The 27,538-nt window shown below is 46.7% G+C and overlaps 2 protein-coding genes across 2 annotated transcripts; one reads left to right on the top strand and one right to left on the bottom strand.

Annotated features, from left to right (window-relative positions):
* Positions 1-143: 143 nt before the first annotated feature.
* LOC124057902 (phosphatidylinositol 3-kinase regulatory subunit alpha-like) lies at positions 144-14,161 on the top strand. Its single transcript, XM_046386562.1, has 17 exons — positions 144-436; positions 2,169-2,640; positions 3,603-3,732; positions 4,301-4,393; positions 4,563-4,634; positions 4,736-4,852; positions 4,939-5,137; positions 5,592-5,674; positions 8,910-9,015; positions 9,331-9,429; positions 9,586-9,766; positions 9,858-9,983; positions 10,701-10,843; positions 11,337-11,513; positions 11,596-11,670; positions 12,345-12,515; positions 12,608-14,161. Exons 2-17 carry the CDS (start codon positions 2,449-2,451, stop codon positions 12,795-12,797), a joined length of 2,154 nt encoding a protein of 717 aa, XP_046242518.1. The 5' UTR covers positions 144-436; positions 2,169-2,448; the 3' UTR covers positions 12,798-14,161.
* A 156-nt stretch (positions 14,162-14,317) lies between these two features.
* LOC124057897 lies at positions 14,318-26,748 on the bottom strand. The gene is made up of 6 exons (XM_046386550.1): positions 26,617-26,748; positions 25,898-25,980; positions 25,399-25,513; positions 25,192-25,233; positions 24,351-24,438; positions 14,318-23,392 (listed from the first exon to the last, which is right to left on the bottom strand). The coding sequence occupies exons 2-6, from the start codon at positions 25,974-25,976 to the stop codon at positions 16,826-16,828; spliced, it is 6,891 nt and encodes a 2,296-aa protein (XP_046242506.1). The 5' UTR covers positions 25,977-25,980; positions 26,617-26,748; the 3' UTR covers positions 14,318-16,825.
* Positions 26,749-27,538: the final 790 nt, after the last annotated feature.

Genomic DNA, 27,538 nt, shown 5'->3' on the forward strand with positions numbered 1-27,538 from the left:
CAGAGAGTTTTATTTTGAAAGGTACCTGGAACTTCGGTCTGGTCAATTCCTCTTGCTTTCCATTGTTATGTACTGCATTATAGCTCAGGTTTGTTAAAGTAGAATATGTAAAAAAAATGTAACTTGTATGTTTATTTTAACACGTCGGCATCGTTTAAAGCGAAACTTTGTTTGAATTGTTTGTTTTACACGATAAAACCTACTTTACTGTGACGGTCAACACCGGAAATGCTTGTACATTTTGCTAGCTTGATGCCAGTAGAGCTGCTGAAATTCAGACGGGCTGAGCCACGAGTGTCTTCATCTTGAAAATAATCGATAAAAATAGCCGAGTATTCCAGTTTGGAGGACACCTGGACATCGTTTGTGCTCGCTGCTTTACGATGGTGTCCCCTGTTCGCTCCGCTGGAGGTTTTAATCGGTGATAAATTAAAAGGTGAGTCGTTGAAGCGAGTGGCACAAGCTAGCAGGCTAAGCTAGCGCTGGCATTCATTGTGGTTTCCCGTTTCCTGGAGGGATTCGGTGTGTCTGGGCTTCATGTCTGTGCCGTTATGACGCCTTTTTACTACGTTTTGGATTGTTTGCATGACGACTGAGTTTAGAGGAGGATAAAACGCTACGTCCTGCTGTGTTTGTTTCATCGCTGCAAGTCGGAAAGTACCTCAAATGTTCAATGTGAGCCGTTTTTTCCTTGTTCTGCTTACCGAAAACCTGCTCAAAACTCCGCTTGTTTTCTGTGCAGCTCATCAGAAATCAGTAAAAGACGCGTATTTAAAGCTACCGTCTGAGACTCCTTCAGATCACATCCAGTCTGTTTGTCCTGAAACTACCAGTTAATTGTTTTTAGTTCTGAAAATGAATTAGCTTGAAGTTTGATTATCAATTACTGATTGAAATAGTTTAAAGTCATGTCAGCAACTATCGGTTATTTTAACTGATCCATTTTTAAAATCGATGATGGTGTGATTAATGAACTCAGCCGTCACTGTTGGGGATTTTGTCTCGAAGCAGCTGATTTCCTGCTGATGGACCGACATGTCAGACATGTCAGTCAGGACGGACTTTGACTCTTGCTGCTTCACAGCATGAATGTGTGTGTGTGTGTGTGTGTGTGTGTGTGTGTGTGTGTTGTGTGTGTGTGTGTGTGTGTGTGTGTGTGTGTGTGTGTGTGTGTGTGACAGATCGAGCACACTAACTGACATCAGACCAGGGAAACATGACGCCTGTGGTCACTTTATGAGGCTCACACCAGCTGTACCAGCTGTCGGTCTGCTGATGTTCAGCCTCACGAGTGATTTTGGTTCGTTTTGGGAAAAGTGTCAGTGGGGAAGAGTTTTTAGATGAGAAGTCAAGCCGTCCTGCTCTTAAGGGAAAAGCCAAACAACCAGTCTGCCTGCTTAATGTTTATGTTTCTTCATGTTCTCTGCTGTGATGTTATCAGCATCATATCGCCTGATAAACACCTTTAAAGGAATGTCAGCGTCAGCTCAAAGCGATCCTTTGTGCCCGTAAGACGACGTGCAGGCTGTTGGCTCAGTCCTCTCGTTTCGCCCAGTGAATGTGCCCGTCAGCATCAGCCGCTGGGCCACCGTGAGCAGACGTGATGAGGAGTGAACGTCAGATTTAATTATTTTTTGTTTGATTCAGGTCTTAACTTCTCTGGTCTCACTCTGTGACAGCCCTTCATGTCAGACACTGAAGGTTTGTCTCTGACTAACTTCTGGTTTTCTTGGTGTGTTAAGTGTGTTTGAGTCCTGATCAACAGTCCTGAACCCAAAGACTCTTCGTTGGCTGTTAGAAGCAACAGCAGCAAATCCTGACGTTTAAGAAGCTGCAAAAAGCAGACATTTGACTGAAACTTTTCATCACTCATCAAAGACGATGACGATTCATTTTCTGTTTGGTCAGTCGACTGATGGTTGTCTTGATGAGGGTTGGTGGACCATTTGAACCCTTTAGAGCTGCAGTTGTTGATTATTTTTCTTGTTGATTAATGTGATGATTTTTATTCAGTGATGAAAAATGTCCTGTTTTGTCCAAAACCCAAACTGACGATGAACTGATCGACCCTCCGATGAGCCGATCGCATGTTTCAGCCCTTCATGTTACCTGTCACCTGCTGTTTCCTCCCGCTTGGCGCTAAACTTTGCCCTACTCTCGTCTCACAGGCCGTCACCTCCACAGATGTGGCCTCTACCTCTTCTGAGACTCCTGTTCATGAACGGCGAGGACACTTCGACTGGGCGGCTGTGGCTCGGCCTGGAGGGATGACAGGACATTAGCAGACATGGAGACAGGAGAGACACGTAGACGGCTGCACACGTCCGTTAGTCTCAATTCCGCACATTAGTTCCACTCAGGACAAGAGAAAATTCTATTTTCTTATTTTTGTATTCAGAGCTGTTATTGTTAGATATTGTGAAGCCATAGTGAGCAGCAGGCGTCACGATGAGCTCCGAGGGCTTTCAGTACCGAGCCATGTACGACTACAAGAAGGAGCGTGAGGAGGACATCGACCTGCACGTCGGCGACGTCCTGCTGGTCAGCAAAGGAGCCCTGCTGGCGCTCGGCTGCAGCAGCGGAGCTGAAGAGCGACCGTCTGAGATCGGCTGGCTGCCGGGTTTCAACGAGACCACACAGGTACAACACGGAGCAGACAGACACACGGTTACTCTTCTGGGTCCCGTCTGCGGTCGTATTGAGCCCCTCTTTAACAAAAGTTTTTTTCTATGTAAACTTCAAACAATAGTATCATGTAGCTGCTGTTAGCTTGGCTAGCCAAACCCTTAAAGTTAGCGGTTTCATTATCTGACTCAGACCCGGAGTGTCAGGAGCCAGACTGGGCAGAAAACTGTATTGGTACTGGATTTTCTTTTGTCAAACCGGACTTGGTCGGGTCAGCCATTATTGAGTCCCTTCAGACAGGAAACGCGCAAACACGAGGAAGCAGATTCATGTGGACTTTACTGCACAGCCAGAAGCTGAAACTTTTATGATCACACACTTTAATATTTGAAATATTCTTCATGACGGTGAATCATGTTCAGATGAGGAGCTCAGAAAGCTTTCACTCAGTTAAATATTGATGTGGTTTGAACGAAGCTGCAGACGCTGTGAGCTGCTGATGTGAGACTGAGCTTCTGTCACAGGAACAGCAGACAAACCTCAGTTTCACACCCACGAGCAGTTTAAAGTTTCCATTTCACCTGCTAGGAGAGCTAACGTTGGCGCTTTAGTAAAGTCTGACTCTCTTTGTGTTGCTCCTTTAAGAGGAGTCGGTTCTCCTCCTCCTCCTCCTCCTCATGCTGGCTCAGGCAGTTTGTGTTCTCGTTGATCTTCCCACTTCAGACGTCAAATGTTTCTCTCATTTTGTCTGTCGAATATCCTGCACCATAACTCGTGTCATTGATCAGCTTCCATTGCAGCTTCTTTGTACAGCATCAGATTAACCACAGGTTACAGTCAGCGTTTGCTCTCGTCAGCTAAAATCCTGAAATGTTTGGGTTGTGAAGCAGAAACGCAGCCTTTGCTTGAATGCTGAAATTCACATGTCACGGTTTTTGTTGATTTTTGACGTCTGTGCGTCCCTCTCTGGCTGGCAGGAAAAGGGTGACTTCCCAGGGACGTACGTGGAGTTCATTGGCAGAAAGAGAATGTCCCCGCCCACACCGAAGCCCCGCCCACCCAGGCCTCCATCCGCGGCGTCGGCGAGGACCGACTCCGAGTCAGAGGGTGAGTCGGGATGTCTTTAGACATGTCCTGCAGATCAGCTGACTGAACTCGTGTGGACAAAAGACGCTCACGTGCTGCTTGTGGGCCAAACAAAAAGATTCAAGTTCACCATCACCTGCAGCCGCCATCACTGCAGTTTAATGTTTTATTAAAAGTCTCAGACATCCGTTCAGGCTTGTTTTGCTTTAAAGAAGCTCAAGTGTGACTCACATCTGAGTTTCCTTCAGCCGCAGCTTCATCTCACACACACACACACACACACACACTCATACACTCATACACTCACACACTCACACACTCACACTCTCATACACACACACAGGGGCTGCTGTTTGTGGTTGCAGGGTTCTTTTCTGAGAACACAGGAAGTCTGTGTGTGCTGTGTTTTGTTGGCCACTTCAGACAGGAATGTGTCGGCAGGCTGTCGACAGGTGACTCCGAGTCGTCGAGTTGTGCTCAGGATGAAGTCACTGCGTGTCAGTTTAAGCCCTGAGCTGGATGCTTCTGCAGCCTCTTTGCTTTGGGCTGCAGGAGCTGCTGGGTTGAACACTTTGTGTTTGTGTTTCAGGCCTCGTGTTGCCTGAGCTGCCGGAGCAGTTCGGACCCCCGGACTCGGCTCCTCCCCTCCTCAGCAGACTGATGGAGGCCGTGGAGACCAAAGGTACGAACGGACGATGTTCAGCAGCTGTCCTCTGATAAACGAAGAGAACAAATAAATAAAAGTGAAAATGAAACATGAAAACGAGAGAAGCTGTGGAGGAGTTTGTTCAGACTGACGTGTGTTTCAGTCACTCTGACTGTTTGCTTTGTTTGGTTCCGTGCTGCTGCAGGTCTGGACAGTCCCAGTGTGTATCGCAGTCTGAGTGGAGGAGGTCTGGACAGCCGGCAGCTGGCTGACACTGGTGAGAAGCCTCCTCCTGTCAGACATGTTAACTGAAGGACTGCAGTGAAAGTGCTGCACTGTGTCGAACTGAGCCTCAGACTCGGCTGTGTTTGTTTTCAGACCTGGAGCAGCTGGAGGTGGCGTCCCTGTGTGACGGGGTGGTCCGGTTCCTGCAGGATCTGCCCGGTCCCGTCCTCCCGTCCTCGCTGCAGGCCGACATGATTCGTGTGGTTCAAGGTCAGACTGCGGCAGAGCCTCCGTGTCCCGACTCGAGTTCAGCTCACGTCTGTCTGTTCACAGCTCTGTCTTCTTTCTGTCTGCAGAGGTCCGGGACCTGGAGGACTGCGCCCAGCTGCTGCGGGCCGTGGCCAGCTCGCCGACATGCCCGGCCCAGTACGGCCTGACCCTGCTCAGCGTGGTCCGTCACCTGGCCCGTCTCTGTCTACACGGATCCAGAAACCAGCTGAGCCCCCGAAACCTGGCGGAGAGTTTCAGCCCGCTGCTGTTCAGACACCCTGCAGGGTCAGTCAGTCCTACACCTGAACCGAACCCAAACCCGAAAACCAGAGTGACTTCACAGAGCCGAAACATCTTCTTTATTTTTATTTCCTCTTAACTCGTTACTGGCTCATCCGTCTTCTTACAGGCTGTGAAGTTTGTTTTGTGTGGAGTCACAGAAGTCTGGATATGAAAAGTGTTCAGCCAAATGCAAAACTGACAGTGAATTAAAACATTTCCTTCCTTTTTTGTGACAAAATATAATCCAGTCTTTTAATGTGACTGAATCTTTAGTGCTTCATTTAAGCAGAAGTTTTGAAATGGTTTGCAAAGCTTTTAGTTCATTTTGATAGTTTGATGAAATGCAACCAACAGGATTTTCATCAGTTTGTTTTACTAATTTGATGTCGTGAGTCTTGACTCAAACTCTTACAGCCTTTATTTAAACGTAGGATCGTCTGTCTCTGTTCTCGTTCAGGTCTGAGTCCAGTCTGGATCCTCTGGTTCAGGTCCTGGAGATTCTGATAACCAGCGAACTCAACATGAATCAGGCTGCACCAGGTAAACAAATAAATTCACAAAGTCGTAAAGTCAACAAATGCTGGGTTGTGAACGTCGTCGAAAGTCTTCAGTTTAATCCATTCATTGGGACAGCTGCCCGTCACACCAACAGGGACTTTAATGACGTCTCATTGTAAACACTCAGACAGCTTTGCAGCTCTAACAGCTTCCACTCTTCTGTGAAGGCTTTCCACAACATGTTGGAGTGTTTCTGTGGGAATTTGTGCCCATTCATGCAGTAGAGCATTTGTGAGGTCACACACTGATGTTGGACCAAAAGGCCTGGCTCACAATCTCCGTTCCAGTTCATCCCAAAGGTGTTGGATGGGGTTGAGGTCAGGGCTCTGTGTGGGCCAGTCAAGTTCTTCCACACCAAACTCATCCAACCATGTCTTTATGGAGCTTTGCTTTGTGCACTGGGGCACAGTCATGCTGGAATAGAAAAGGGCCTTCAACAAACTGTTGGAAGCATAGCATTGTCCAAAATGTCTTGGTGTGCTGAAGCATTAAGATTTCCCTTCACTGGAGGTCAGGGGCCGAGCCCAAACCCTGTCCCGGCTCAGGCTGTGTTGTGGATCTGCTCAGCTGTGACAGCTGCGACGTCATCGCTTTCACTTCCTCTCAGCAGCAGAGCGGCGGCGTCACGTTGGAGCTGCGTCACTGTCACAAGTCACAGCTGTTGCTCAATCTGAAGGGTCGAATGTCAGAGGTTTGTCACACTTTCCGTCCAGTTTGGAGATGGACGGAAGGATCTGATGTAATCACTGACAGCACGACCTCCTGATTGGGACATCCAGCAGTTTTTCTTTATCTTTGCAAAGTCCTGAAAGTTCAACATGTGGTCGGAGTTGAAACCTGCTGGTCTGAATCTTTGATCGTTTCAGATTTAAATCAGAACTTTTGATGGGTTTGAGGTAAGGTGTGAAGTGACTGGTGTCTGTCAGGTATCGGAGCTGAACGTGGTCGTCATGGCAGCAGCGTCGCCATGTTAGCTGCAGGCTGTTAGGGATGACGGGAATTTTCTGAAGTGTTGTTGTAATTTAAACTGGTAACAGACAACTTAAACTGTGTTTTAACGAATCACCATGAAGTGAATGACGACACCATCAGCACCCGGACTGGTTCTCCCGGCTTGTAGTCTGCAGTTCTGTCTGCTTTCTGCTGTGAAACCTCCTTGAGGGACCAAATGAAGTACACTGATGCTGTCTTATTGACAGGTGGTCCTAAAATGTCCTCTGCTGAGACCACACACACTTCAGATTTTAACTGCTGCACTTTGTGTTTACTGCTGATTAGGCTAAACTGAGATGATGAACATCACACCTGCTGAACCTCAGCTAGCTGATGCTAATCAGTTCTCCCCCTCCATTAGCTGGCTGATGTGCCTTTGAGCAAGGCACTTAACCCCCAGTTTGCTCCCTGGGCGCCTGACATGGCAGCCCACAGCTCCTGTGTGTTTCACTGCATGTTGTATGTGTGTGTTCAGTCAGTGATGGTTAAATGCAGAGAAGAATTTTAGTATGTGTAAAAATATACTAAATATACTATACAATAGACAATAAAGTTTGAAGTTTAGGTATCGTTTAGCTCCGAGCTGCCAGCATTTCTGTAAACTCCTGGTTCTCCAAACGCACGATTCAGGTTTCAGTTTAAAGGTTTTCTCGTGATCACTGACGGCTGTTGTTGTTGTTCTACAGTCAAATATTGATTAGTATATTGTATATTGATCAATAGATGATTGGTTTCACCCTCTGACAGCCGTTATTTACTGTGTGAAATCCTTCTTTAAAGAGAGATTACACTGCATGAAGTGCAGCATATCGTTCACAGGGTGCTGCACTGAGGTGGGCACATGTGAGTGATTTACGAGTGACCAATCAGATGCTGCTTTTGAATCGTGCTGTGAGACGTTTCCAGACCAAATGGCCTCAGATGATCATTAATTCTGGATTGTTTGTTTGAGTTGTTGTCAGTCAGTCATTCATGAATTCAGTGTTGATCAGTCGGTCGCTGGCTGAAACGATGACATCATCCATCCACACGGGGGAAGATGCAGCAGAGGAGGGGGAGGGGGGCGTTGCCTCGGTGATATCACTGCCATCACGGGATTGGCTGGGGGCAGCGGTGATGTCACACATCTCCAAGCTGCTCTCCTGAGCTTTGAAGGCAGAGAGCGAGACAGACAGGAGGAAGTTGCGTCGTTTTAAATCTTCCAGCACTGAACGCGACTGGAAGCTTTTGCAGGCTGTGAGTTTCCATGTGGACGAGTTTCCACGAAGGTGAGAATGTAGAGGATCAGCCTGCAGGTGCAGAGAGAGAGCAGCGCAACAGGATATCCTGCAGGTTTCAGCCATCAGCCGAAGAGGCTGGAGGATCGAGCTCGTGAGGAGAATGTCGCCCCGACCAGATTCCTTCCACATGACGTCACATTTTATGAGACAGGATGGCAGCACTCGGCTGCAGCAGAGACGTCATGAGATCCAGGATCTGCGTTTGGTTTGAGCTCTGAAGCATCGGGGAGGAGGGTGAAGGTTTCCAGGCCGACATGGAGCGAGAGGAGGGAGGCAGGGCCGAGGCCGAGACGGTCCGAGGACGAGACAAGATCCTGTGCTACATTAACATGCAGAGTCCAGGTAGGAGATTTGAACCTGGACCAGCTCCTGCTGGCTACTTGGCTCCAGACGACACGGCAGAGTCCTGTTCGCTGCCGTGAAGGGCTGCTCTGATCAGGTTCTCTTATGACCTGTGGGTTCCATCTGGTGTTTCCGCATCCACTGAGTTTTATCATGTTGTTGATTTGATTTGTTCTGCACACGTGTCCACCAGCACCGTCTGTGGTTTGTTCCAGTAACAAAATGTGCTGTGAATACGAAGGCGTCTCAGTCAGAGCGTATGGGCGGACATGTTGGAGTCTCTGGTGCTGAACTGACTCGGCCTCACGGACCTTCGTGCTCACTTTCAGCTCATTTCAGCTTCAGTGTTGTGGTTCGCTCTCATGGCGTCAGCTGTACCCGACCCGCTGATATGACAGGAAGACAGCGAGGTGTCCATATGACAGACTCATCAGCGCCCTCACACACTGATTAATCACCCCGTCTGAGGTTAAATCTTAAAGCAGGCCTACAGGATGACTGGCGGTTGATTCAGCAGAACTGAACTCTGATGAAGAGAACAGAAAAGAATCTTTTCACACGTTTTAAATTCCCGCGTTTCTCTCTGTGCGTCTTTGTTGCAGCGTTGCCTCCGAAACCAGTCAAGTCATCGACTCCAGCAGCTCCCAGCAGCTTTAACAACAGCATTTCCCTGCAGGACGCTGAGTGGTACTGGGGGGACATTTCCAGGTAACACACACACACACAGGCCAAACACACACACACACACACACACACACACACACAGGCCAAACACATGTCGCTTTGTGTCATGTGACCACAGACTCATTTCAAACTAAGGACAGACGTAAGCTGACTGTGGTTTTCAAAGTGGGTCTGGGACCTCCAGGGGTCCTTGATGGAGGTCCAAGGGAATGTATGACTGTTTATGGGTCTTATACCCTCAGAGAGGGTCCGGGGTCTGATTTGAGTGTCGGGATCCTTGATGACAAACTGAACCGGGGTTTTCAGTGATCCCGTGATGGTTTGGTGGTGTGTTTGCAGGGAGGAGGTGAACGAGAAGCTGAGAGACACAGCTGATGGTACGTTCCTGGTCCGAGACGCCTCCACGAAGATGCACGGAGATTACACTCTGACTCTGAGGTGAGCTGCCGAACACCCGTCTCGTCGGGGTCTCCTCACTCAGCTCAGGCACGGAGACAACACAGCACCTGCAGCTCAGTGAGACGAACCCAAACCAGGTCAAAGTCAGTCCTCTGCTTCGCTTTTAATGGCTGAATGTTGTGTGAACACCTTCAGGAAAGGAGGCAACAACAAGCTGATAAAGATCTTCCATCGGGAGGGCAAGTACGGCTTCTCCGACCCTTTGACCTTCAGCTCAGTGGTGGAGCTCATCAACCACTACCGCCACGAGTCCCTCGCCCAGTACAACCCCAAGCTGGACGTCAAGCTGCTGTACCCGGTCTCCAAACACCAGCAGGTCTGTACGCCGACGCTCTGCTGCTCTTTCATTAGCCCTGTCAGCCGCTGAGTCGTCTGATTGGACGCCTTGTTGTCGTGGTGATGTTCAGGATCAGGTGGTGAAGGAGGACAGCATCGAGGCTGTGGGAAAGAAGCTCCACGAGTACCACCTGCAGTACCAGGAGAAGAACCGGGAGTACGACAGGCTGTACGAGGAGTACACCAGGACCTCACAGGTACTGTAGTACACTGCAGTACTTTGCTGTGCACTGTAGTACACGGTAGTACACTGCAGTCTTTATCAGTCCGCTGTTTTAGAGAGCAGCAGAAGAAGAGCTCAGGTCTTGTAATTGTGAGTCTAGAAATACTCTGTTACAAGTAAAAGTCCTGCACTCAGGTAGAGTAAAAGTAGAAAAGTATTAGCATCAAAATTAAGTACCTAAAGTAAAAATACTCATCCTGAATGCTCTCATTTTTTAGTAGTTTTTGATTCCTTCATGTGTTCATCACTTTAATGTTGCAGCTGGTGAAGACTTAATGACTTCATTATGGGTGACTTTACCCGCCGTCTGTGTTAGTGCAACATCATTTTTTTGTTTTCATTACATTTTGAATTTGCAGTTGTGTAGTAAAAGTACAGTAACTGTGAGATATTGTGGACAGGAAGTCAGTTAGTAAACGTTGTTCCCAAAGCCACGAGGTGCTGCACCAAACGGGTTCAACAGAAGAATTCGAACATGTTGAAACTCTGTGGTGTGTCAGGAGGACAAAGAAAAAGTCCACTTCAGGGTGGGTTCACTTCCTGTTGTAGTTACACACAGATGACACAGGGGGGCGCCTCCATCGCTCGCAGCATACTGACGAGCAGGAAGCTACCACAGATTCTCTTTGTCCAGTTTGTCCACCTGTCCTTCATCTCACCCTCTGCTGTGTCCCCCGTCCTCGTCCCTCAGGAGATCCAGATGAAGAGGACGGCCATCGAGGCCTTCAACGAGACCATAAAGATCTTCGAGGAGCAATGCCAGACTCAGGAGCGCTTCAGCAAAGAGTACATCGAGAAGTTCCGCCGAGAGGGCAACGACAAGGAGATCCAGAGGTAGGCTGCTGTTGCCACGGCAACTGTGAGGAAGGCCTTTGAAACACACACACAAACATTCTTCTTATTTTTTTAATTCTTCTTGTTTTTAACACGAGTTTCATGTGATGCACAGCAGTGGAGCTCAGCTTGGGTTCTTATTCACTCATTAATGCTGTGATTCTCTGATGTCATCAGAGGTTTCAGGTCAGGATCCTGACCCTGCTGGTTTTCCAGGAAAGAGTGTGTGTGTGTGTGTGTGTGTGTGTGTGTGTGTGTGTGTGTGTGTGTGTTTGTTTTGTTTCCGGCTTCCTTTCAGCTTCTGGTTTATTTGATGGCTGCTAGCGTTAGTTAGCATTAGCAACACGGTTACTGACAGCTGATCAAAGCAGGAAACAACCATAAGTATCCCAGTTTGAACCAGAAAGTCTGATCTCAGTACTGTGATGAAGGCAGAGTAAAGGACACCTCACCTCCACCTTCTCCTCCACCTCACCTCCACCTCTTTTCACAGGATCATGGAGAACTACGACAAGCTGAAGTCTCGGATCAGTGAGATCGTGGACAGCAAGCGTCACCTGGAGGTGGACCTGAAGAAGCAGGCCGCCGACTACAGAGAGATCGACAAGAAGATGAATAGCATCAAACCGGACCTGATCCAGCTCCGCAAGACCAGGGACCAGTACCTGATGTAAGACACAGGAAACACACACTGATCACACAGTCGATCACATGGTCCAACACGTCCCGCTGACTGCTGCTGTTTGTCTCAGGTGGTTGACTCAGAAGGGGGTCCGCCAGAGGAAACTGAACGAGTGGCTCGGCCTGAAGAACGAAACCACAGAGGAGTAAGTGTGACGCACTCTGCTGCCCCCCGGTGGCCACACACAGCAGATACTTCAGTGCGTTTTGGAGACACATGCTGTACTTTTTACTGCTGTACTTTTACTTGATAGTTTTAGTTACTTTGTAGCTCAAATGCTGCATCAGAGCTAAATCCATTTGTTTTATTGAAAATTAAAAAAAAAACCCAGATCAGATCAATCAGAAACATTCAGTGTGAGACACCTTTAGACTGTCATCACAGGCTTTCAGTCAACAGAAAATGAATCAGCAAAACACAACAAAATGTCTGATTTCCTGCTCTTGATTGTGACAATTTTTCTATCAGACAAACCCAGTGACACATGATGAATTAGTAACTGCAGTTTCTCAGGGCTGATTTCACAGTAAACTGAATGAAATCCGGGATTTGACCGAACTGATTGTATGACAAAATCGGCTGCAGACCCTCAAGTCACTCGTCGCTCTGGTGGGTCGTGTGCTACGGCTTGTTGTGCTAACCGCAGCTCTTGTTGCTAACGGCGTGCGGCTAAAGCTGTCAACACCAGAGTTAACAAACTGTGTGGTCTGACATGAACCGTTACAGCTCTGATCAAGCCACAAGGGGGCGCCTTTCAACCTGTGTGTGTGTGTGTGTGTGTGTGATCTCCTGCTAACATGTCACCCCACCCCCACCCAGTGAGTACAGCATGGTGGAGGATGAGGAGGACCTTCCTCACCACGACGAGCGGCTGTGGCGTCTGGGAAACATCAACCGCACTCAGGCTGAGTCTCTGCTCCGCGGGAAGCGAGACGGGACCTTCCTGGTCCGAGACAGCAGCAAGCCGGGCTGCTACGCCTGCTCAGTGGTGTAAGACTTTCTTCACCTGTCTGTTAACTGATTGGCTAACGGGCGTTTTGAGGTAATCGTGAAGCTAATCTCACTCTGTCTGTCTCTCGCAGCGTGGACGGAGAAGTGAAACACTGCGTCATCAACAAGACGAGCACCGGCTTCGGGTTCGCCGAGCCCTACAACCTGTACGGCTCTCTGAAGGAGCTGGTGCTTCACTACCAGCACACGTCGCTGGTCCAACACAACGACTCGCTCAACGTCACGCTGGCCTTCCCCGTCTACAGCCAGCAGAGACGGTGACCCGCCCACTTCCTCCTCATTCATGCTGTCATCGTAGACCTGCAGCAGACCCAGTTTACGCCATCACCCCCGCCCCCCACCAGACGGTTCCGCATGCCACCTGATCACATGACACGTTTAAGGCTCTGTGCGATAACATGGCGCAGCAGCAGCAGCACCTGGACCGTCAGGAGTCTGTCCTGACGGTCTGTCCAGGTGCTGCAGGCCACAGTGGATCCAAAAGCAGTCCAGGACACTGAAGATGAAGCTCATTGACGAGTTCAGTGCTTTGTCACATCCTGTAATAATGGTTAACATTTCAAACAGATATTTTACTGTGAAAGTCATCACATGGAGCTTCAACTTCCTGTGAGGCTCCACCCGATAGAAAAGATTCAGAGACTCCATTTAAATTACTGCAGTGAAAAATATCGTCCAGTGATGCCAAACGCAGACATCAGAGACGACTTGGATGCCTGAGGTCACGAAACAAAGAGCTTCAAGCTAAAACATTCAGATGTTATGCATTTCCTGTTTGGTATCGTTCAGGCTAATTCACCTCGGCGACACTTGGAACACGAGCTGCAGCTTCATCAGGAGTTCGCTGCACAGACTGTCAGGTCAGAAGGGCAGCGACACTGAAGACCTGAACCACCATGAAAGCTTCGGGCTCGTCCCAAACGTGTCCCATGTGATCACGTGACCAACGTGTTCGGGGTTTCCGTTTCCTGCCTGTGGAGAAACGCGCTGCTGAGCTGTCGGACGTCACTGGAGGTCAGAGCCGGTCTGAGCTGACGAATCAGATCTGGGCCGGACTCTGAGGCTGATGACGATGATGCTGATTGAGTCAAAGGCTGACAATCCAGAGAGACTTTTCTTTTGAACACTGTGAGTGACTGAACGAGGTTTAAAAGGAGGGCAAATCGACTGACCCCCGTTTTCATCCAAAGACTGGACCCCCTCGCACCACCAGAACCCCATCAGCGGTGTTTTCCTGTTCCCTCAGGTGGATGACTCTTATGTTCTTTGATTTCATTAAACATCCGTCAGCACAAAGTCCATGAAGAATTGCTCACTGCATCAAAACAAAACCGGATCGACTCAGAATCTGCCTCGAGACGCTCGTCTTTTCTTTGTTTTGTTTTTGTGCTGACACGATCAGATCCAGGAGGACTGGAGGAAGTCTGATTATTTCACCCGTTGTCATGGTAACCACCCGCTAACTTCCTGAACTTTGGACCCTGATCCGTTTTTTCTCGCTCTTATTTACTGGTTTTTCATTCCAACGTTAGTGAACACAAACCAAAATCTGTAATGTTGGATGTTAAGAAGGCATGAACAGCTGACTGTTTAAGAACTCTGACCAATAAAACAGTTTGTCTGAATGTCTGAGGACGTCTTTATGCCACAACAAACCTTTAGTTCAAATAATCCACAGAAAACGTTGAAAAGTTCAGGGAAACAAACAGACATTTGCTTCCTTCCTGCAGTGAACAGCTGATCAGCCTGCTGTGTGTGTGTGTGTGTGTGTGTGTGTGTGTCAGTCATGTCATACTTGAGATTTGTGTACTGATGATTCATGTAAGCCCTCAGTTTTGATTGTAAGTTTGTCTCCATTGCTGATTAATCTGTCAATAATTCATCACTTAGAAAGTTTTCAAATCCAAAAGCAACAGTCAGTCTGTCAGTTATTCTCCCAGTCATTCAAATTACCAGAAAAGGAAGTGAAACATACTTTAAAAAGTTTATTTTTATTCAGAGTAACTGCTTAAAAAGTGTTTAAATGTGCTGTTGAGCCGCCTGACTCCTCGTGAACAACAGACGGACATCAGCGTCCGCCATCCGTCGTCTGATCCAGCTGATCTCGAGTGGGGAATTGGTTCAGATCCAACCAAATCAAACAAAACAAACTGACATCAAAGTTCAGTCTGTGGAAACTTCCAGTACAAACAGAACAGAAATGCTCTGAGAGCCCTGAGGAACTGCAGTTTAAAACCGTCTAACGCAGTTCATGCAGCTGCACCTGAACTCAGTTTAACGTGACGAACAGCTCAACAGTGTGGAAACTGATGTGCTTCTCACAGACAAACAAGTAAACACACGACAACCTGCTGTAATCACATGAAATCAGTTCTTATTTGGGGGCATCGTCACTGCATTGGATTCATTTCAGATGTTCAGATAGATCTCAGGGGGTTTCCAGGTGCTTTCAGCCGTCAGGACCCAAAGCCTGGAGGTGTGGAGCTCATGAAGTTCATCATGCTGGGAGTCTGAACCCGTTCCCTCTGCACACGGGGATGAGGTCCACTGGATGTTCACCAGAGGTCATCCAACAGGGTTTTCTCCATCACAAATCATTTTTCTGTGTTTGCTGTACGTTTTTAGATGTGTGTGTGTGTGTGTGTCTGCGCACCGATGGCCCAGAGACAAACAGAAGGATGTTCAGATGAAAGCTGCCTTCGTTCACGTGGTTCCTGGTGATGATCTCATCGCAGACGTCCACTTGAACCAGTTGTGGGCCACGTTACGTACGTTCTGCAGCGTGGACCTCAGAGGACAGGTAACTGTTTTCATATGTGGAACTTAGTGAGGTAAGTTTGTTCAATTTCAATTTTTAGACGTGTATCTCAAAAGATGAATATTTGCCAGTAATTTGAATCAACTCAATCTGCCAAACTCTGTGACCTGAGAGCCCGTCTGGGTGAGACCGGCCCGGGACTCGTCTGTGACGTGTAATGAGGAATGAAACACCTGGTCAAACACTAAACACACCTTAAGGCTGACAAGCGTGATTAGCACATTCGCTCTGCTCGGGTGGAGGGGTCGACTCTGTGAACAGTGAAGCTTTAAATGAGGCACCAACTACTTCACCAACATATTAATTAGCTGGTTGGATCAGCTGTTGGAGCTTAGTGGGTTTGCATGACTTGAGCTGAGTGTTTTCACCACCATTTCAGTATGAGGTTTTCAGCTCGTCTGAATCTGATGGTACTGAACTGGGTCTCCTGCTGCAGGTCTTTGAACAGCTTCCTCCTTTGTCATCGTCACTTATTTTTGAAATTACATTTTTGTTCTTGGAGAGAGTAAAGTACTGTTGGGTACTTAATACATGACCTGCTACTGCACTTTTACTTCACCAAAAACCGTCAAGAGTCAGTGAGGGAGCGAATCTGAAATAAATGTGTCAACACAAGCATTGATTTGAGTGATTTTATTTCCTAATCAATCAAAAGGTTCTTAAAATAATGTGATTTGATATGATTACAAATCATTGGAGTGCTGTAACAGTTAAATGAGTGTGGCTACATTGTTAATGTCCAAAATGTTTAAATCAAATCATAACATGATTTTAATAATGTAAAAGTGAAGTTAGTGTTAAGTAGAAGCTGAGTAGCTTCACGTGAGATGATTATATGTACACATAACTGACTGATAATGTGCAAATTCCAGAAATTTGGCACTTAATTCTTCAATTCAGTTAAACTCAACAATTTAAATGTCAGTAGATTTGCTGTCTGAAACTGTTCCACAGAGCACATTGGACTGATTGCGTGGCAGGTATTTTGACTCGTCACTGCAGGAAAAACCAGATGGACAACTGGACTGGACAGCCGGACCTCCGTTAAGTAAAATGCAGCAGTTACGAATTTACCTGTGAGTTTCCTGTTGTAACGTGTCAAAGTGCCTGTGCAACCTGCTCACTGTGTGCTGGAGCTCCACAGCGACAGCCATGACTCACTGATGATGGACCCAAATCACAAGACGAAGACTCAGGACGTGGTCTAAAATCCATCCATTTTCTATACCGCTGGAGCCTATCCCAGCTGACGACGGGCGAGAGGCGGGGTTCACCCTGGACTGGTCGCCAGTCAATCACAGGGCCAACACACAAAAAATTGCAAACCACATGTGATTAATGAAACAGAAATGACTCTGAGACACCATGTGCTGCAGCGCCACATAACCCTACATGGCATCAGCCATCATGGAAGTGGATTCTGCATCAACTTTTGTTTCCGTTTGTTCCCGTGTCTTCTGTTCCTGTGCCATTAAAAATGATTTTCTTTGTGTTTGTAAAATGATAACACAGTGGAAGAGGACAAGACTGATGCAGACAACCAACTTATGGCTAAAGACCAAACTGCTTGTTTCTGTCTGAAGTAACACTGTTGTAGCAGCCAGTCCACTGACACCTCCACCCCTCTGAAAACCAACTTCAGATGGCCACATTCATTATCATCACTGCTCCAGCCTTCCAGTGCAATTTTAAGAGTTGTTTGGTCAAATCCAAAGAAAGTCAGAAGAACTCCGTCAGATAAAAGTTGGCAGTCAAATACTGGTGTTGAGCTCAAGTACAAGACGTCTGTGGCGTTGTCCTTCGCACAGTTGTTAATGGTGACTGAACCGTGGTCAAAAGCCAACAGGTAAATGTCATTTCCATCACCCCCGACCAGGTAATCATCACCTGTGGACACCAAGATGTCACTGCCGTCCGAGCCTTTGAGAAGAGAACTTTCATAGCCCGACACCAAGATATCAGGATAGATGGTGCCAATGACCGTCTCCACGTCCTTCAACACGTCCCCCTCGGCATCAGCATAGTGGCCTTGTCCAGTCAGCAGGTTAACATAAACCCCTTTACCAGTGTCATGATCTCCCCGGTACAGAACAGTGTCTCTGCCAGGACCTCCATCCACCAGATCAGCCCCTGGTCCAGGGATGAAGACGTCCTGGCCAGAGTTTCCCAACATGGTGTCATTTCCACCTTCGCCATAAAGAGTGTCGTCTCCCAAGTCACCAATGAGAGCGTCATCTCCACTTCCTCCTATCAGTGTGTCGTCTCCTTCTCCTCCCTCCAAGATGTCATCCTTCCACCCACCAATTAGAGCGTTGTCTTGAGCGTTTCCCAGTATGTCATTGGACTGAAGGGGACAGCCTTGCACTGTATGGACGTGTGACAGATTGTTCTGAGAGCTGAGGTCCAAACGGCAGTCAACCTGAGATTGTTTCAGAGTCACTTTGAAAGCTTCAATGTCAACGAAAGGCAAACCTCCGGTTGAGTTTTGTGACTTCAGTTTAAAATTCACTCCATCAGAGCTCTGAAATTCCACATGCTGATGCTGGTAACCTTTATTGTAGTTGAGCAAACTCAATTCAAGCTGTTCCCCTTTTGTTGTGATCATCACATTCAGATCTTCTGTTGATGAGCTGAGCGCGACTTGGCTGCCATCAAGGAAATCCATGTCAACCAACACGGTATCAACACTCTGATCTTCTGCAAAGTTATCAATCATTAAGTACTTTCCATATCCATGTTTGATTACGTAAGTGTCCTTTCCTTCACCTCCAAACATCAGCGCCCCTCCGGTGTAAGGATCGAGCAGATTCTCATTACTGTTCCCGACCATGATGTCGAAACCCGAGGAGCCGTACATTTCTTTCACTGAATCAGCCTTATCCATCATCATCTCTTTGCCTTGATGGTCGCAAAAGACTCTTTCCTCTTCTGAAACTTTGAATCTATAACTGAAACACCCAAGTGCTTCAGGTTTCTGGTTTCTGTAATCAACAGTTAAGGGTAACATTAAAGACTCGCCACAGCTGCTGATGTTGGGCATCAGTCCAGCTGTTATTCCATCGCTGGTTTTGACCTGCAGGTGCTGATGATTTTTTGATTCAAACCAGTTCTGTAAAGTAACATCTTTTCTGCCGTATACCAAAATGTTGATGTTCTGTCCTTCACAAGTACATGTTATATGCTGATATTGTTCTTTCAGGAAGAGAACGTCCAAGGCTTGATCTGGCGATTGGTTGTTGATGGTTTTCACTCCTTGTCCTGGTGTGATGACGTACCAGTCCTCTCCTCCTCTGCCCTGAATGAAATCGTTTCCTCTTCCTGGTACAACAACATTGTGTTCTTTGTTTCCTCTGACGATGTCGTCGAACTCTGAGCCGCGGACCTCCGTCACGCTGTCAAAAGCCTCGTCCTTCTGGAGGTCTACCACCAGAGGAGACCGGGAGCTGCTGTAGTCGATGCGGTGGCTTTTTATGCACTTGGTGAACGGGTTTCTCTGCTGGCAGTCGGCCTTGTTGTCTGAGACTGTGAAAGTGATGAGATCTTTTGTGACCACTTGTAAGTGTCTGTCTGCTGGTGATCTGAACCACCTCAACAAAGTCACATGGAGGGCAGTACTGCCATGGAAAGCGTTCAGAACAACATTATCATGTTGCACTCTGACTGTAAAAGTGTGAAGATTTGCTTCTATTATGACCAGGTCTGTTTTAGTGTCTCTGGAGTAATTTTCAATCAGCACTGAAGACTGCTGCCTGTCTTTCACCATGTATATGTCTTCTCCTTCACCACCGATCAAACGATCTCGACCTCCTCCTCCATCTATCAGATTGTTCTCTCCGTTCCCGATGAGCACGTCATCATTCCTAGAGCCAAAGATGTTTACCACGGTACTTAGAAGTGGCTGTGACGTGTCCACAGTCTCTCCTTGTGTCTTGAACATCTTGTTAATTCCTCTGGCCACCAGCTGAACAGAAGAAGCCACCCTGGAGGAAATCTCAAACAAGACGCCATCTCCTGACATCATGCTCATGTGACGATACACTTCCCCCAGAAACCACCTTTCTATGGCCACCATATGACTGCCTTCATACATTAACACAACATCATCTCCAGATTTAGACGCAGAAATGTGACTGTAATCAGCACTGAAATGAAGAGTGTCTGGTGCTTTGGAAGGATCGTAGTTGTTAATGATTGTTTTCCCCCCATTTTTAGGAATGATGTAAGTGTCTTTCCCACCAGAGCCTTGAACATAACTTCTCTGTGGGCCGAGGTAGAATACGTCATCACCTGGTTCACCGTAAAGCTTGTAGTAGTAACTTAACATGACCTCAATCACATGTTGGTCCTCTGCTTTCTGAATTGCAAAAAAACGATTAGAGTCTCTGTTTCCCGTGTAAGTCCCATATCTTGAATAAGATATAGGTATATAACCTGAAACCACAGTGACAGAACCGGCTGGTATGAACATGAGCACTTTCTTCTGCAGTGTGCTGTACTCTAACTGACGTGACTCTCCCAGGCCAAGAATAATATCCTGGCTTCCCTGTGTGTCAATGTCCCAGCACCTCTTCGTCATCCTCTCATCACTAGATACAAAGTAGTCCATGCAGAGTTCAGACTGACCCTGGTCAGCGAGGCAGAAGTGAATGCCTCCTCCGTTCCAGGAGGAGTCACCAGCAGTAAAATCGATGGCACTGGTTCCATCCTCTTGCTTAGTAACTCTGTAATATTTGCTATAGTCTGATATCTGCGCAACCAGCCTGTGTCCCTCTTCAATTTCGTCGTAACGCCAATCATAAAAAATACTTGCCACATGAATTGCAAAATGCAAAATTCCTTTCCCAAAGCCACGAAGACCAGCCACCAGTTTCTCCAGAACTCCAGCGTCCTTCGGGAGGCTCTTTAGTTCATTCTCTATGCTCATGTAGACATCATCAATAACCATCCGGACTACTGATAGAGCCATGGTGACAGGCGCTATAAACGGTGCCAATTCAGGCTGAGCAATTTCAATAACATCCAAAGCAACCATGCTGACATCTATGGCAGCATCAATGTAGCCCAGAGGGTCACCTCTCTTCACGTCTTCTACAATATTGTATATCCCAAATCCAATTCCCACCAATGGTATGACTGCCATGGTGCCCTTCATTAGAGGACTTTTCATCACTACTGCTGCAGCTCTGGCGATCCTTGTCTCCGAGGACAGAGCTTGTTTTGCAATAACAGATGTTGTCATAGCTGCCGCTCCATGAGCTGTTTGCAAAGCTCCCACCACTTCATCTTTGGTGTCACCTTGTTCATGGGCACGAGCAGCCCCCTTCATCCCCAGCATGAGGCCCAGTATCCCGACAGCAGTCCCAGTGTGCTCTACATACTTGCTGACTTGATGGGAGGACCCTGAAACATGACCCTCCAAGTCATGAACTGCTGTGTCAATGGTCTTCAGCATCTTCTCATTGTAGCGTTGACTCTCTGCAGATAACTTAACCCTGAACTCAACAGGTTCAACTTCAGCAGCATCAGACACGAGGTGACATATGACCTGTCCATCCTCCATTCTGGCACTGCCCTCCTGGATGCGCCAACCTGCCGTATTTTCACCATATTTTGCCTTTAGCTGCCTGTTAATTTGTTCTGCAAATAATGCTTTTAGTCTGGAGAAATGGGATTCAAGTTTGAATGAATTCTCCAGCTTTGAGGCAGACATTAGGTCTTGGGATGTTGTGCGACCATCATTGTAGCCTCCTAATGTGCCAGAGGCTGAGGGTTCACTTATTTGTTCTTTAAAAGTTTTGTAATCGTTGATGATGTTTTGTTGATCAGCTGTATTACTTTCAATTATTTGGTATTTTTCTGCAAGCTTCATTATTTCAGACTGACTATTTTTTGGATCTACTTTAAGCCATGATTTGTACTGTTTGACCTCATTTTCTAAGACCATCTCAAGGTGAGACATTAATTGCCCCTCAGTCGGAGGATTTACTGTATTTCCTAATTTGCTAGAACCGATGGGTGTTGCTGAGCCACTAAATCCACGCCTACTTGGGTCAATCCAACTGGACACTCTTGCCATTGGGTGTTCGTCAAAGAAAAAATCCAGTCCTCGCTCCTTGATGTTGTTATTTGGGAAAAAATCCAGTCCTCGCTCCTTGATGTTGTTATTTGGGCTTTCAAACATATCCAGGGCCGTAAGAACCAGAGGAAATGTTCGGAAGTTTCTGGCCGATTCAGATATAACTGATGCAGTGAAATATGTGGTGCACCAGGCCTCAGTGGAGAGCGGAAGATGAGTTGTGTGCTCTCCAAGAAAAATATCTTTAACATATTGAACATAACGCTCTTTTGAGTTAGGTATATTTTTATCAACAATGTGTGCTCTCATGTCTGGATATTTTTCATTGCCTATCTGTTTTTCAATACAGTTCCTAATTTCCTTTATTGTGTTCTTATTTTGTCTTTGATTGTTGTCAAGCCTTTTCCCAACTGGATAGACATACAGATTCTTTGGGTCAACAACATAAATCCAGTCTTTGACCATCAGGTACGTGGGCTTCTCCTCTCCAGTCTTTGCGTAGTGACGGATGACTTTTCTGACATCTTCTCCTGAATTAACCTCGTAACACTTGGAAAGAATATTCTTTAGTTCTTGCTGATCTGTTATCCACTCTATGTGTTTATCATTATTAATGTGTTTCCCTATTACAAAATGCTGCTCTATTTGCCTCAAATTGTTGAAGTTCACTTTTTTTGGCTCGGGCAGGTCTCCGTGAAAGAATCCCCAGGACAGAGCTTCAAGTTCATCACAAACATTTTGGTCAACCTTTGCAGAAGCTTTGTGGTGAATGAATCTCTGTGGCTGGTCTGGCCAGCTGCTTTTGTAGGCCTTAAATCGATTTCCTACATATTCATTAATTAGTGTGTTTCTTTCACTGGTAAAAACTGGTTCTCCTTTGCTGCCAGGCTCATTTCTAACAATCACGTTTCCATTCCGATCAAGGGTTGCCACCACCTTCTTGCTGTCATCTTTATGTCGCCATTCTGCCAGCCCATCTGTGGAGATGTCTTGGGTGATTTTCTCTCCTGTGTGCCTGACCTGCAGCACAGCATCCCTGAGATGCACCTCTGTCTCGATGTTGGCGGTCTCATGAAGCTCCTTCAGCAGGGTTTCAACAAACGCTTTATCTGATCCGACCTCGCAGGCCACCACACTCGTCGTTTTGATTTTATTACCAACCCTGAAGGTTTGTTGCACGATTTTGGTGACTTCTGTGGCGGTGTAATCTGCCAGTCTCACCTGTCCTGAGTTGTCTCTCTTGCCGTGGCCTACCAGCACCAGCCTGCTGTCCTCTGAGAGAGGTACGGAGTCACCGTGAATCAGTTTAGGCTTTTGGTTTTTATCAAGAGCGTAGACAGAGCTGACTTTTGGGTGCTTTGCATAAAGATATTCAGCAGCCTTTCTGACAATAGGGTCATCCTCCATAATGAGGATCTGCTGGTGGTCATACTGGGTGCTATGATCAACTGGTCTTTGTGGAATTCGGTAGCCAGAAACCGAGTCGGGTTGATTCATGACCTGGTAAATCTGGTGATTCTCCTGGTTCGTTTCTAACACAGCTTTGACGCCACGGACCATAAAGATCCTCATGAAGTTGTGTTGGAAATCTGTGGTCGTGTTTCCATCAAGGGAGAAAACTGGTACAGCTTCCAGTGACGGTTTCAACATCAGCTCTGCAAGAGACGAACCGGAAAGGCCAGACAAAGTCTGTCCATCGTCGGAAACACTTCCAAATATCTTCACCACAGTGTAGCTGTCTGTTTCTGGTACACATGAGGCATTGTGGAGGCATTCTTTGCTGATTATTACTGAGTAATGAGGATCTATGCTGTATTCCTGCTGGACTCGGTCATTTGTCGACTTTTCTTTATCAGTCGTGACCAGAAGTTTCTGGCTGTAGCTGTGAGAGATCTCTGAAGCGCTTAGCAGCCAGTCCCGTATCTTATGTTCTTCAATAGCAGCCAATAAGTTCTCAAACTCCTGAAAAACAATCAAACACGGCAGGTAATCAGATCAGGAGGAACAGGTGTACTGGTTTCAATACAGACCATTAAGAAAGTCAGTCAGTTGCTTTAAACTCATCTTTAAATTGCCAGATTCAGAGAAATTGGATTGTTGAATTGTACTTGTGAGTTTGTGTGAGTTTATGAAAGATGTGTTGGGTCTCATTCCAAGTATTGTTATATTACGTTAAATTAAACTGAGTTCAGCTCTTCTAAACTCAGTGCTGCTTCCCCGAAGTGCAGCAGCCTTCCTGCCATCCTCTTTTCCTGCTGTTGTCTTTACTACACATGTCGTGTCAGGAGATTAGTGTGATTGATGTCATCTTGGGATCTGGTGATTAGTAGGAATGATGTTTTCCTCAGTGATTATGACCCCAGCTCCAGAGGCATATGGTACATAGGAAGATGGTCTCCCCCCCCCCTCTCTCGGGGTCTTGGAAAGGTCTTTGGTTCATTTTCATATGTATGTAAACTGAACTGTATCAGCAGACAGATGGAGATGTTTCAGCAGAGTGATCCATATTGGCTGGGATCTTCTCACATACATGTGCTGAATTTGATGCTGAGCTTATTGTACTAAAGTTTTGATTCAAGCAAGACAGTGTCAGCGGAGATCTCCTTCAACATCTTCACATCATCACTATCCAAGATACAACACACACCTTCGCTCCTTTCACCTACTTATTATCATTGCTATGACTATTTTATCTTCTGTCCTCCCATCATATCACATCTATGTATCATGTATCTATTTGGTTTGTTGCACTCAAATGCATTAACTTTTGTTTTTTGTTTTCACAAGGAGGACTCTGTCTCTCTCTCTCTCTCTCTCTCTCTCTCACACACACACACACACACACACCTTCTCGTGTCCTGCTGATTTTGTGATGCATGAAGAAAACTCAAATTCAAAGATTTAGAAGAAGACATCCAACCTGTTCCAACTGAATGACACAAGATGTGAAGTTCTCACATTCCTGAAGGTCATCCAGCAGACTCATCAGGTTCTGGTCAAAGTCCACCCTGAAAGAGTCACAGGATTGGATGATAGAGGAGTCATCTCACAGATCAGACTTCTGTTCGTATGAACATGTCAGTCCACACTGAGGCTGACAGATAAAATATGTTGTACCTTCACTGCAGATAAAAACAGAAGATTGTTTCTCAGGTGCTTCTTGATTTTTATTATTAGATCATATTTTTATGTGAGGGCGGCACGGTGGTGCGGTGGTCAGCACTGTCGCCTCATAGCAAGAGGGTTCCAGGTTCGAATCCCGGTCTGGGCCCTTCTATGTGGAGTTTGCATGTTCTCCCTGTGCCTGCGTGGGTTTTCTCCGGGTTCTCCGGCTTCCTCCCACAATACCAAAAACATGCACATTAGGTTAACTGGCTGCTCTACACTGCCCCCTAGGTGTGAGTGTGAGAGTGTGTGGTTGTCTGTCTTTGTGTGTTGGCCCTGCGATTGACTGGCGACCAGTCCAGGGTGAACCCCGCCTCTCGCCCGTAGTCAGCTGGGATAGGCTCCAGCTCCCCCGTGACCCTGATGGATAAGCGGTATAGAAAATGGATGGATGGATGGATTTTTATGTGACTGGCATTTGAAATCCATCCTGTTGCACAACTCACGGCCAAATTATCCAAATCCACACCCTGGTTCATACCTCGTGCTGCTGTGTTTTTACTTTATTATACTTAACGGAGCTTACTGAAGATATTCTCACCACAAACAGCTGAGCCAGGAGCATCACATAAACACCTCCAGAAACACCTCCTTACCTGTTGGATCTCTCAACTCTGGCCCCGTGGACGGTTGTGTCCCTGAAATGAAACACAGCACATGTTGACTTTTCTTTTCTTCTGATTAAACTAGAGGAGTGCACTCAGTGAAGTGAGGATGAGGAGGAGCAGAAACCACCTCAAAGGCCACCTCAAAGGCCACACAACCACTAAAATCAGCTGAAACAGGGACGTTTGTGAAGATACCTTTGTTCTGAAGGGTTGTCGAGTCGTTCCTGAAACATGTGCTCAGACAGTCCTCTGAGGCGGTGCAGTGCAGCCACGTCAGGCCGGAGCTCCGCCCACTCGCCATCTCTCAGCTCTGTGGAACAAAGTGGACTCGTCAGGATCCACGGGATCGGCTGAAGCTGCAGCCACACTCAGTGTTTCCTCTGAGTGAGACGTGTCAGCGTCTCCACTCATGATGGAGGACAATCCTTCAATCATGTGGTCATGAAAAACCTCTTCTGGGAATACTTTTCCAATAGATAACGAATTAATAAAGCAACCGCATCTCATATGAAAACTGCATAAAGCTGAGAAATTCAGTATTTAAAGCAGCAGGCGGCCTCTAGGGGGCGCTCTGTGCCTCAGTCATTAACACACACTTTGACAGTCGCGGTATTGATTTCACAAAGGTTGCGTCTTCACCTTCACAGGTGTTACCATGGTAACCACACAGAGGGGAGCCTAAAACAGGTCTTACTGAATTGTCCAGTGAGGCTGAGGACGACGAAGAGGATCAGGAGCCTCAGGATCGTCCAGCTCTCCATCCGACCCGCCATCAGCCTGCAGATGCGCCTCAGAGAGAAGGTGGAGGTGAGAGGGTCGGTGTGTGTCCAAAGCTGACAGGACAAAACGCACGACCGCCTTTTCATGCTTTTTTTTTTTTTTTTTTTTTTTTTTTGAAACTTTATGTTCTTTGAATCACACGTTATAAGACACAGGGTGAGAAGAAAGCACAGATGAACAAATGAATCCAAGGAGGATGACTGAGCAGGTGAAGCCAGATTCAGGAGTGAACAAGTCCTCATGTTTGACAGACACGAAATGAGATGGAGGACGAACCCAGGACGGCGTCAGTTGTCAGCCTGTCTGTGGCTTTGGGTTCAGGTGTTACCGGACACTGATCACGTACACTGGGCTTTGGACGCTTTTCTCAGTGTTTTTCATCTGAGTTTGAAGTTCAGGGAAGCTCGTCCAAATCACTTCATCACTTAGGTTTTGATTAGCGGGTTTATCTGACATACCAGCGCTTAACTGGTTCCAAACAGCAATTAAAACCGTTTGCTTTGCAGCCTGGACAGAAAGTGAAAGTACAGTGAAATGTCACCACTTCCGCTCTGAAATGTCAGGAATACAGAAAATTTATCATAACACGACAGAAGACAGAACAGACGACAGATCGCGCTCACCTGACCTCACCTGTCGGTTGTATCTGTCGGTACTGGACCCGAAGACAACTTTGATGTGTTCGCTACTCGGTCATCCACCACAACACGTCCTGAGCTGAGACGCACCGGGACGTGGTTTCCTGAGCTTCTCCTCAGGAACTGCTGCTTACATTCAGCTCAGTTTACGTCATGGATGACCCTGAATAACGGCTTTACCTGATTTCATTCATAATACATATGATAGACAGGTAAAAACTGACGTGAACTGGACCTGAGTCCTAATTTCGTACCATAAACATGTGAACGTGAGCTGGTATGACAATAAAGTTCCTTGAATCCTTGAATGTGTAGAGATTTAATCAGAGCACTGATGGTTCTTGTTGAAATTGTGACTACAGGGATCTTTGGAAAGGTTTCTGATCCTAAAGGGTTTGGGGTAAACGGACTGAATGTTTGGTCCTTTTTAGCACATAACTAACACTAACACGGACTTTGACAAATTTGTGCTTAAAATATGAGCATAAGTCTTTAACGTGCGTTGAAAAGTCTTCAAACTTTCTAATTCAACTTGTGAAAAACAGGAGCAGAAACCAAAGTGTTGAGTTGATGTTTTTGTTGAGTATGTGACTGAAGTGAGCTTTGCTTTAGTCGGATTTCAGACGGAAGCCTGCAGGAGGACGTTCAGAATCACCAGGAAACACGAGGCTGAGGCCGAATGTCTGCAGTGCTGCAGGTATTCTGGTCATAAAATGTTTTAAAATAGTTTTACCAAAAACTAAAATGTCTAACTTGTGGTGCAACCACATAAAACAGTCAAACTTATCCACTAAGAAAAAGGAATCTTTGTTAAAAAGGTTTATAGCAACTGATCCCATAGCTGAAGTGAAGGAAACTGAAACTGGTGGCCATCTTGAAATCTCCTCCAACTCAAAGTGATGACACAGAAACAAGAG

The sequence above is a fragment of the Scatophagus argus genome, chromosome 4 (assembly GCF_020382885.2).
Source record: "Scatophagus argus isolate fScaArg1 chromosome 4, fScaArg1.pri, whole genome shotgun sequence".
Classification (NCBI taxonomy): domain Eukaryota; kingdom Metazoa; phylum Chordata; class Actinopteri; family Scatophagidae; genus Scatophagus; species Scatophagus argus.

Bases quoted from the DNA above. Each gene is read 5' to 3' on its own strand.
- LOC124057902 (XM_046386562.1), top strand. From the start codon at position 2,449: ATGAGCTCCGAGGGCTTTCAGTACCGAGCCATGTACGACTACAAGAAG. The intron at 2,641-3,602 runs GTACAACACGGA...TCTGGCTGGCAG, and splicing joins GTTTCAACGAGACCACACAG to GAAAAGGGTGACTTCCCAGG. The intron at 4,394-4,562 runs GTACGAACGGAC...GTGCTGCTGCAG, and splicing joins GGAGGCCGTGGAGACCAAAG to GTCTGGACAGTCCCAGTGTG.
- LOC124057897 (XM_046386550.1), bottom strand. From the start codon at position 25,976: ATGGCGGGTCGGATGGAGAGCTGGACGATCCTGAGGCTCCTGATCCTC. The intron at 24,439-25,191 runs GTAAGGAGGTGT...TGACTCTTTCAG, and splicing joins AGAGTTGAGAGATCCAACAG to GGTGGACTTTGACCAGAACC. The intron at 23,393-24,350 runs GTTGGATGTCTT...ATTGTTTTTCAG, and splicing joins GTGTCATTCAGTTGGAACAG to GAGTTTGAGAACTTATTGGC.